Below are 9,999 nucleotides of genomic sequence, written 5' to 3'. Positions count from 1 at the left end.
TTTTTTTTTTTTTTTTATTTTTAGTCAGGATTTAGGGAGCTTTTTATGACAGCAAAAGTTCTCTGCCACCAAAAAGCAAAGGGACCCACATGCAAAAGCTTCCCTGACTCCAGGAAAGACTTGGATTTAAAGGAAAACCAAGTACTTAAAGGTATTAGATGCAGTTTTCTGTGCCAGCCCTACCTGCCCTCGCATTTCCGCAAACTCCACACACGGACACAGCAAATCCAGCCCTGTCCTCTGGGTAAGGAATGTGCTCACATGCCTCTGTCTCTTCCAGACTTGCACATACTCACAGGAGCTCATTTTATTACTGATTTACTGCTAATCCTCTGGATAAATACCCAGTTTTGATTTCCCACTTGGCTCCCTCTGCCCCGCTAACATTCCGCAGGCATGCACCCAGCTGCCAGACTGGGAGTTGCTCCTTGGCACAGCTCTCGCTCTTTCCCCCCCCCTGTATTTTCTGTAGGAATTGCTTGACCCGTCACGTTCCCAGAGCCTGTCAGCAGAGCTGTGAGAGGATCCCTGCCATCTCCAGAGCCTGTCAGCAGAGCTGTGAGAGGATCCCTGCCGTCTCCCTACATTTTTCACATCCAGAGCCGGTCAGTCCCGGGGGGCAGCCGCACTGCCCGGTGACGTGGTGGCAGGGCACTCCCAGGGGACAGGTGCAGCGGCTGGCACAGTTCTTCCCAAAGGAACCTGGCAGGCAGGCTGTGGGAAAACAAACATTGGGATGTGAGCCTCCTGCCTGGGTCTTAAGTTATGGTTAATGCCTGAAAGGCATCATAGCCCCAGGGGCAGCCCCTGCCCCAGTGCTCGCCCACAGTGCTGAGCCAGCCCGGCAGCACCTTGTGTCACAGTCTCAAAATGTTTTGCCACAATTTGTAATTCTTATTAAAAATGAAGCTTCCCTCCCCCCCAGACTCTGCAGGAGCCTCAGTTTCCCTGGGTTCCCCCTGCCCAGAGATGTTCCTCACCCTTCTCACAGCGCCGGCCTCTCCAGCCACGGGGGCAGTCACAAGCGCCGGTGACGTGGTGGCACGAGACACTGTCCCCACAGTCACAGAGCTCCTCACAGCGTGCCCCAAACCGCCCCTCTGGACAAGCTTCAGGGATGAAAATGGGAGAGAGGACAAGTTACACCCAAAAAAAGTGCCATGGGAGCTTTTTGCCAGCAGTGTCTGTAGGCACACACCTCACTGTGTGCTCACACAAGCAGCCTGAAATACAGCCTTGGACAAGGACAGGACTCCAGCTTGGGTTTTTTAAAATTTAATATAATTTCTTCATTTGGTGTGGGTTTTTTCATTAATTTATATTGAAAGAAATTCTAGAACTGCTTATCACTGCCTGGTACTGAGGGACCTTGCTGCTGGGGGCTGTAGGTGTGGGGACGCTGGGAGGGGACACTGTGCCTTGGGATGAGGCAGGATCCAGTGAGGTGAGTTGTGTGGCCAAGCCTCAGCTGCCAGGCAAGCTGTTTCCAGCCTCCTGAAGGGAAAAACATTCCCAGCAAGAAACCTGAGAGTGGCTGGTGGCAGCTCCCTTGTGCCAGACTTCAGCTGGCAAGTGCTGGCACTGAACTTTACACCCAGATATAAGGATGTGCCAAGAGATATCGTGACTCCTGAAAGGGAAGAAGCTTGTGGGCGTCTTCTTGGTGTGCTGATACGTGATGAAGTCCCTGTTGCTGCTCTGAAGGCCAAGAGCCTTTTCAACACTTCCTCATTGGAAGGGGATTGCCAGGGGGTGTGTGTCACCTCTAGGCACAGGAACCACCGAGGGACTGATGTAATGATCTACTGGGACTTGGGACCAAAGCCAGGCCCTGAGGGTCAGTGTGAAACAGGGACACACAGAAGGAAGAATGGAAAGGAAATGATCCTCTGTTGCCCTTATAATAAATGGGAGAGATGAAGATCCTTACTTGGCACTTAGGTTTCACCACAGAGGATTGCTGTCCTGCCTTCAGCCCCACTTGGAACTGATGCCTGGGGGTCTGGGCCCTTAGGAGCCCCATCCCTCTCCCACCAGCTGCTGTGCAGCCTCTGTGTGTGCACCACCACTTTCAGGACAGCCTCCAGAGGAAAGGAACTAGACAGGGTTGGAACTGGAGGATCTTTAAGGTCCCTTCCAACCCCAACCGCTCTGCGATTCTATGGAAGGAGAAAGCACAGTAGCGGGCAAAACCAGGGCACCTGACAGCTCTCTGCAGTGCTGAAATCAGAATTTTATGTCTTTGCTTAAGCCCTCCCTGGCCCCCAGACCCTCCCTGTGCAGCACTGGGTGCTGACACAGCCATCGATGCCCACGGCCAGGCCCCCGTGCCCCACTTACGGCTCTCGCACTTGTCCCCCGTCCAGCCGGGCTGGCAGAGGCACTGCCCCGTCCGGCGGTCACACAGCCCCCCGTGGTGGCACTCGCAGCGCTGCTGGCAGTCGGCCCCGTGCTGGCCCTGGGCACAGGCTGGCACAGGGGCACAGGGTGAGACACTGTCCTGTACCCCCCGTCCCAGCTCCCACCGTTCCAGCACCCACCACCCCACTCACACGCACCGCCAGCCCCTTGCACCCCACCCCTGGCCCTCGGAGCAAAACCAGTCCAGACCAGGACACGTTTGCCCCGGGGCTGGTTTCCTGGCTGCTCCTCACCCAGCTCGCAGGCCAGCCCGGTCCAGCCCGCGGGGCAAGCGCAGACCCCCGTGGCCGGGTCACACGTGCCCCCGTTCTGGCAGAGGCAGCGCTGGAGGCAGTTCTTCCCAAAGGAACCCGACGGGCAGGCTGAGGGAAAAGGAGGACAAACGTGCCAGTCAGGGCACACCTCAAGGCAGGCACAACACTGCAGCAGCCGCCAGAGCCATGGGTGGATGGCCTGGTACAAACCAACACCGTTATTGCCGCAGTGAGAGGAGCCCACAACCCCCTGAGGCTGCTCAGTTGCCCACAGGATGACATTTGGCAAGAGGCAGTGGCATTCTACCCCAGGAATGGCACTCCACCCGCCCAAGGGAATGGCATCCCTACACAGGCTGGCAGGGGAAGAGGCTGGGTTGGGAAGCATTACCTTGCTGGCACGTGGGTCCCATCCAGCCGGCAGCGCAGAGGCAGCGGCCGCTGACGTGGCTGCAGGTGGCATTGTTGAAGCAGTGGCAGGTCTGGCTGCAGTTCTGGCCATACCTGTTCTCCTGGCACGCTGAGGGGGAGCAGAGCAGGCAGGACTGTGAGGCAGCAGGTAGGAATTACAGCAGCCAAGCTCCTGCCAACCATCCCAGGGGCTGGGAGAGGACCCAGCGCTGGTGCTCGGCTGCTGTGTGAGGTGGTCTTATGGTGCTAAGGAGAAATAATGTGTCCTACAGGCGATGACACCCTGACACTGTTATCATCAGAGTTACATCCTTTTAATCTATTTAGAAGTAGTTTTACTGAATGCCCAAGCCCTCATTGCATCCAACCACAGTGTGCTCAGCCAGAGCCTCCCAGTCTGAATCCAAATACTCCTCTGCCATGCAGAATTAAACTCCACCCAGAGAAAATCACAGATGGGGAACGGTCACCCAAACCTCTGGTTCCTATGACCTGGCAGCAAAGACACAGCACTGGCTCCAGAGTGCCCATGGAGGGCAGCTCTGCCTCTCTCCATCCCACCCCAGCACAGAGGGGGGTGCCTGGCCGCAGACACCCACCCTGGTCACAGCGGGGGCCGGTCCAGCCGGGGGGACACTGGCACTGGCCTGTCACAGGGTCACAGTGGGCACCGTTGAGGCAGTCACAGCTCTGCCGACACTCCAGTCCGTAAAATCCATCGGGACAGGCTGTGGAAAACAAAGGAGAAATCCTCACAAAACGACTATACAGAGCTGGAAACCTCCCCGCAGAAAAGGTGCTTCTTGGCGGCCTTTTTGGCTGATATAAGGCTGCACTGGTGTGATGACCACTGTGAAGGGCTCCCTCCTGGCAGGGCAGCAGATATTAGATCTATATCCACTCTGGACATTCCAGGTACAAGACAGAACTGTGGTGGATCAGGAGACAAATGCCATGAGGTTCCTGACCACCAAGAGACTGCACAGGCTGGTGGTGGGATCCCTTCACCAGGGACCCTTTCAAGAGGCTGTTCCAAGATCCTGTGTGCAACATGTACACACAGGGACCAGGGCAGCTGTGCATCCACTGCATTCCCTCCTTTTTTCATTTTTTTTCATTTTGTTAGTCTTTTTTTTTTTTTCTAACCATTTTCCCTCCAGAATTAAAAGCAGAGACAGCAGCTTGAGGACATGTGGTTCACCCCATGACCATCCTGAGGGATTCCCTTTGCTGTAACAGGATAGTAAAGTCAGACAGGGAGCACAAACCCTGTGGGATGGAGGTGTGGGTCGTGGTCTCCAGGTGCAGGTACTCACCGTGCTCACAGAATGTTCCTCTCCAGCCTGGGCTGCAAGTGCAGGCCCCGCTGACATGGTCACAGGCTGCCCCGTTCTCACACTGACACTGGTGCCGACAGCTCAGCCCAAACCATCCTTCTGGGCACTCTGGAAAGCAGAAGGAAATGAGACTGAGGAGCCTGTCCTTTCCAGGGTCCCAGGGAAGCTATGCTATGGCAGGGGACCAGGTTCTGAACGGAGTAAGAGTATCTGGCAGCTGCTTTTTTATAACGACCAGCGGGTTCTACCCTGCCCCTTACAGATATGTACCCACATCACCCCACCACCCTCGGCACGGAGCCAATCTGGCATCAGGACTGGGAGGGCATCACAGCTCGGGCATGGGGACTGGAGCAGACCGATGCCTGTCCCTGGAGCACATCTGCAGCAGCTGGCTGGGTGTAAGGGCACAGGGGCAGCACTCACTGTGCTCGCAGTGGCCGCCCATGTACCCGGCATCGCAGAGGCACTGCCCGGTCTCGGCGCTGCAGCTGCCGTCGCTGTTGCTGCAGTTGCAGGCGTGGGCACAGTCGGGGCCCCAGCGCCCCACGTCACAGGCTGGAACACAGGAGAGACCCCATCACTTGTGTACCCCACCTGCTCGGCCTCCACGAGAGCACAGAGCGGGCACAGCGCTGCCTTCCCGTCCCTCACAACGTTCCCTTGGGCACAAACACAGCTGGAGGTCCCTGGGCAGAGAGCCCAGGGGGACAGTGAGGGCGGGTGCCACGTTGGCTCACATTTGATGTGAATTCACTCTGCAAACCGGCCTCCTGCACAAAGGCCAGAGGCACCAGCTGGACAGAACAGGGAAAAGGAAAGGATTCCAGAGAGATTTCCCTGGCAGAGGTAGAGCACAAGGATGAGAATGGAGCAATGACAACACAGATTGGCACAGCAGGTCAGTGTGGTCCAGGAGTGATGCTGTACCTCTCTGACAGTTGTGCCCCATCCAGCCAGGTGGGCAGCTGCACATCCCCGTCACCGGATGACAATGTCCCTCGTTCCCACAGCTGCAGCTCAGCTGGCAGTCGGAGCCAAACCAGCCTGGAGGACACACTGCCAAGGGAAACAGGGACTGAGTGCAGATGGCTGCTGGAACCCCATCCTGACAGACCTGAGGGCACCGTGGTGCTTGGGCAGAGCCGCAGGCACTGACACTGGCACTCTGAGCACGGGTGCTCAGCTCTGGGCTGGACAGGACAGGGGACTCATCTGCCTCCCTTTCTGCTGACACAGAAAGAACCTCTGTGGAGATGGGACTAGAGGGACTTTAAGGGAAGCCCCCAGCCCATGCTCCAAGGAATGAGGTGACAGAGCCGTGCCCAGTGCTCAGCCTGCTCTGCTGAGCGCGGCAGTGCCCAGTCCATTGCTGGGTGCTCTGCTCGCTGGAGCAGGTGCTCCAGGTCCACCGAAATAGCCCTCATTCCAGCTGGAGATGGACATCCCGGCTGAGGGACCTGCTGCAGCCCACACTCACCGTCCTGGCAGCGCTGGCCAGTGTAGCCGGGTGGGCACACACAGGCTCCTGTGGCGGGGTCACAGCGGGCATCGTTGGCGCAGTCAGGGCAGATCTCCTGGCAGCCCGGCCCCCAGCGACCCCCAGGGCAGGCTGGAGCATGGGCAGAGAGAGGGGAGCATTAGGATCAGAGCCCAGGTGGGGGCTGTTTTCTGGGTTTTCTGGGTTTCCTTTCTCCTTCATGCAAGACATGGACTTTTGTTCAGCAACATGTGGCTACCAGCGAGCACAGCGTGGCTTTGCTTGTTCCACAAACAGTGTGCAAGCCCTTGGTAAGTGCTATTCTGAGCTCACTCCAGGACTTCCATGCCAGTTTTGGATTTGCATCCACTCGTGGGGAGCTTCAAGGGCTTCTCTCTGGGAAATGGTGTTGCTGGCACAGGGTCCCTGCAGCTGCTGTCACACCATGGACAGCACGTCAGTGCTCCCAGACCTGCTGTGAGCTGCACAGGAGGAGCAAAAGGCTAAGAACTGCTAAAACCAGGGCAAGAATCCTTCTCCAACTGCTCCTAAGCTGCTCCAGGGCCTGGAAAAAAAGGCAGCTCAAAATGTATGGTAAGCACTGTGCATGTGTGGTTTTACTGCTCAGCCAAACCCTTCAGAGCAGGACATCTATATGTGACTAATGCCTTCCAGCTGCTGTAATAATGTACAATCATGAAAAAGCTTTTAATTTCGGATTCTCTAGTTTTCCAGCAGCTAAGGAGTAATCTGGTGAAGGCAATTAAAAACACACATTGGTAAGGGAAGATTCCTCTCCTATGTTAAGGACTGCAACAACTGAAAATATCTTCATCCTTTTCATCGTGCTTCCCTCGGCTTCGACAGCGGAGCAGAGCTGGCCCAGGCTGTTGTTTAGAACTTACCATCAAAAGCTGCACTTTCTCTAATTTTCCATGAAGATTATTCTAATTGCACTGCGTATTTTTGAAACTAACTTTAGCAGAAGCAAAATATCAGCTCTACACCCAAATCCCTCCCTCAGCACGTTCCGCTCTGCTCACCTTGGCCGCAGTCGTGTCCCATCCAGCCGGGCGGGCAGTGGCACTGCCCCGTGCTCCGGTCACAGGGAGCTCCTCCACAGGCACAGGGCCACCTGCAGCCCGCCCCAAACGTCCCCTGGGGGCACTCTGCAGGGAGAACAGCAGGGTGAGAACTGCCCCCCCCCGAGGTGCCCCAGAGGTTTTTACCAACCCGGCCCCACAGCTCAAAGGAGTCTGCAGGGAATAGCCCGGCTGTGAGAGGTTCCCACACTGCCAGGGAGGACTGTGCCCGTGATTTAGTGGGCATGGTGGTGCTCAGTCAAAGGCTGGACTTGACAATCTTGGAGGTCTCCAATCTGTGGACAGGACTCTGCAAAATAATGACTTCCCAAGCCACGCTGTTCTCTCTGGGCTGGGGTGCAGAACATGGAGAGGGGAGTCCCAAACTGAACCACCTCTGACTTTTGTAAGATCCCGTGAGGGCTTTTACCTCCCCACCTGAATGTCTACAGGATCTGGGCACCAGGATTTTAAGAAGCAGCCAGGTTTGCAGCAGGACACTGATGTAAAGGAAAGAAGAAGGAGCATCCTCATCCATATGAGGAATAGGCACTTTTCCTTCCCTCTTGTGTCCCGTGACACAATTTAGCAGCCAGGTAGTGACGTGCAGACCGAGGGGCTCAGACCCAAAGATCCTTCAATCCTCTCTGAGGCTCCCCCAAGAGCTCCACTCTCACCAAAACCAGTGTTCTGTAAGGCTTCAGCAGAGGCAAACACACCGGCACAAACCAGGGAGGAAACGCACACCAGCGCCTCGACTTCCAGTGACACAGTGGAGGTTTTGTTATTCCTCCTCTTTGCTAATTGATGGCAGATGTTTGTCTTCACCCTTTAATAATTTCCAGATCCCAACAACAGCCAACAGCCTACTATTTCTATACAAATATTTGTGTTATTTCCTGTGACTCCCCCCTACAGGCTTTAGCTCCTTTCTTACTCTTTTTAAAAATATCCCAAGCGGGAGCGCCCAGCTCGCCAAGGCGCCGGGGGCTCCGGGGGCTCCAGGGGCTCCGGGGGCCACAGTGTCCCACCACAGGGGGCTCAGGGCTGCCAGACCCTGCCAGGGACACAGCCCTGCAGGAGCTGCTGCCTTCTCTCCTCCTATGGAGCTCCGGTAGCACTTGCATTGGGATTTTTGTGACTGTCTGCAGCTCTCGTTCTGACCAACAGCCCATGTTCTGTGGGAGATGGGGCTCTGCACCATCACCCTGTGCTGGCAGATTAATGAGGCTCACAGTTGTAATTTCTGGGCTGGGGTGATGGAGTGTTTGGCTAAACAGCAGTTAGTGCAGCAACTCCCAAGATGCTTGAATCCAAGTCCAGATTCTGGCCACTGCCAGCCTCTCCATGCAGTGTCTTCTACTGCAGTCTGTCTTCAAGTGTGGACTTCAAGAGTCCAACTTTTTGCATTTTCTGTGGGACCCAACCAGCTGAAGTGGATTCAGGAGGATCCAGCCCCACAAGAGCAGGAGGAGGTTGATTTTTCAATCTCTGCTCCTCTCTGTGGTTGGCAGAAGTCATTCTTTTCCAAGCACTGTGTTCATGTTTTGTAATCACCTCGTGCCAATGACTCACTGCCTTTAGGTTCACTCAAAGCACCTTTGTCTGAACAAAGTCAAGCACTCTAAAACCCCATGTGCAGAGCTGCCCTGCACGGTCCTGCCTTACCTTGGTCACAGTTCTCCCCGTGGTACCCTGGGGGACACTCCTTCTGGCACTCTCCAGTGACAGGGTCACAGGACACTCCCGGGGAGCAGCCACACTTCTTCTTGCAGCCATCCCCATAGTAGCCAGGGTCACAGCCTGCGAGCAGCCACAGTTCAAGAGAAAGGTCTGGAATTACTCCTTGCCCCGGCAGAGCTGCAGCCCCGGTTGCTGAGCACCCTCCTGAGCTCCACCACCAGCAGTTACAGGTGTCCCCACCCCACACAGGTCCTGGTGACAGCTGAACGTGACCAAGTGTGAGCAAGGTGTGCTCCCAAGGGAACGAGAGGTGAGACAGCCCGGGAGGGCGGAAAGCAAGCAGAGCTTTTCCCCCAAAAAAATAAATGCGGGAGAAAGAGGTTGTGGGAGGAGGAAGGGGGATGCTCCAGGAACACCCCGGGGCACTCACTGGTCTCACAGCGCTCGCCACGATAGCTGGGCTTGCAGTGGCAGGAGCCGTCCCTCCTGTCGCAGTCCCGCGTGTGGGGCTGCACACACCGACACTCCTCCGAGCAGCCCGCGCCGAACGCCCACTTGGGACAGGCTGGAGGGAGGGAAAAGCCGGTCAGAGACCCAGGGCGAGGCACAGAAACCGCCTCCCAGGGACGGCCCTTCCCAGGGACAGTGCCCAGGAAGGCTGGGATGCGAGGACAGCGAGGATGAGGACAGGCTTACCCAAGTGGCAGTACCGGCCGTACAAGCCAGGATCGCACAGGCAGGCTCCGTAAATCCGATGGCAGCGACCCCGGTTGGCACAGTTGCACTTTTTCCTGCATTGTTTCCCAAAAAATCCTTTAGGGCACCCTAGTAATAGAGAGAGATTTCCTGGGAAGATGAGCCAGTTTCAGATGGACATTTGGCTTTCAGTAGAAAAACACACCAGAATCAGAGCTGTGTGAGGCCAGGGATGCACCAGGGCAAGGGATGCAGGCAGGGTGAGACCACCAGATTCCCTGTATCTGCTCAAAATCAGCTGGCCCTGTGCAGTGTCACAGGGGATGCCACTTGCTGCCAGTCCCTGCATTGCTTCCAGGGCACCCATCAGCTCTGCACTCACCAGTTACTGTGCTGCTGGGCCAGAAATAACCCACCCACAGGGCTCAGAGGGGTCAAGGCTTTTCTGTGTGAGAAAGTAACCCATGAGGCTGCTCCTATTGATAAGCCACAGTGATATTTGCACTATTAAGGGAATAAAATTATTATTTTTTCTCTGTTATGCAAAAGATCTGGATATTGGAAGCACATGGCAGACAGGCTGTGCCAGCAGAAGACTCTGGCCAGCAGCTGCCCAGCAGCATGTGCCTTCTCCC

The 9,999-nt window shown here is 56.0% G+C and overlaps 1 protein-coding gene across 2 annotated transcripts in view; it reads right to left on the bottom strand.

The window, feature by feature from the left end:
• Positions 1 to 126: 126 nt before the first annotated feature.
• The window catches only part of MEGF6 (multiple EGF like domains 6), a 68,078-nt gene continuing 58,205 nt past the window's right edge, over positions 127 to 9,999 (bottom strand). For both annotated transcript variants that reach the window (XM_039388046.1, XM_039388047.1), the window contains 14 exons: positions 9,365 to 9,493; positions 9,099 to 9,233; positions 8,654 to 8,788; positions 6,947 to 7,072; positions 5,904 to 6,035; positions 5,354 to 5,482; positions 4,850 to 4,981; positions 4,403 to 4,531; positions 3,686 to 3,814; positions 3,067 to 3,195; positions 2,655 to 2,783; positions 2,341 to 2,469; positions 981 to 1,109; positions 127 to 714 (listed from right to left, as the gene is read on the bottom strand). In XM_039388046.1, coding sequence (XP_039243980.1) covers positions 548 to 714; positions 981 to 1,109; positions 2,341 to 2,469; positions 2,655 to 2,783; positions 3,067 to 3,195; positions 3,686 to 3,814; positions 4,403 to 4,531; positions 4,850 to 4,981; positions 5,354 to 5,482; positions 5,904 to 6,035; positions 6,947 to 7,072; positions 8,654 to 8,788; positions 9,099 to 9,233; positions 9,365 to 9,493 — 1,859 coding nt within the window. In that variant the 3' untranslated portion in view covers positions 127 to 547. The remainder of the gene's footprint in view (positions 715 to 980; positions 1,110 to 2,340; positions 2,470 to 2,654; positions 2,784 to 3,066; positions 3,196 to 3,685; positions 3,815 to 4,402; positions 4,532 to 4,849; positions 4,982 to 5,353; positions 5,483 to 5,903; positions 6,036 to 6,946; positions 7,073 to 8,653; positions 8,789 to 9,098; positions 9,234 to 9,364; positions 9,494 to 9,999) is intronic.

This window comes from Pipra filicauda, unplaced genomic scaffold (assembly GCF_003945595.2).
Source record: "Pipra filicauda isolate LSUMZ 115617 unplaced genomic scaffold, ASM394559v2 scaffold601_size279085_pilon, whole genome shotgun sequence".
Taxonomy (NCBI): domain Eukaryota; kingdom Metazoa; phylum Chordata; class Aves; order Passeriformes; family Pipridae; genus Pipra; species Pipra filicauda.
The sequence above is the reverse complement of the archived record's forward strand: the minus strand, read 5'-3'. Positions and strand labels throughout refer to the sequence as shown.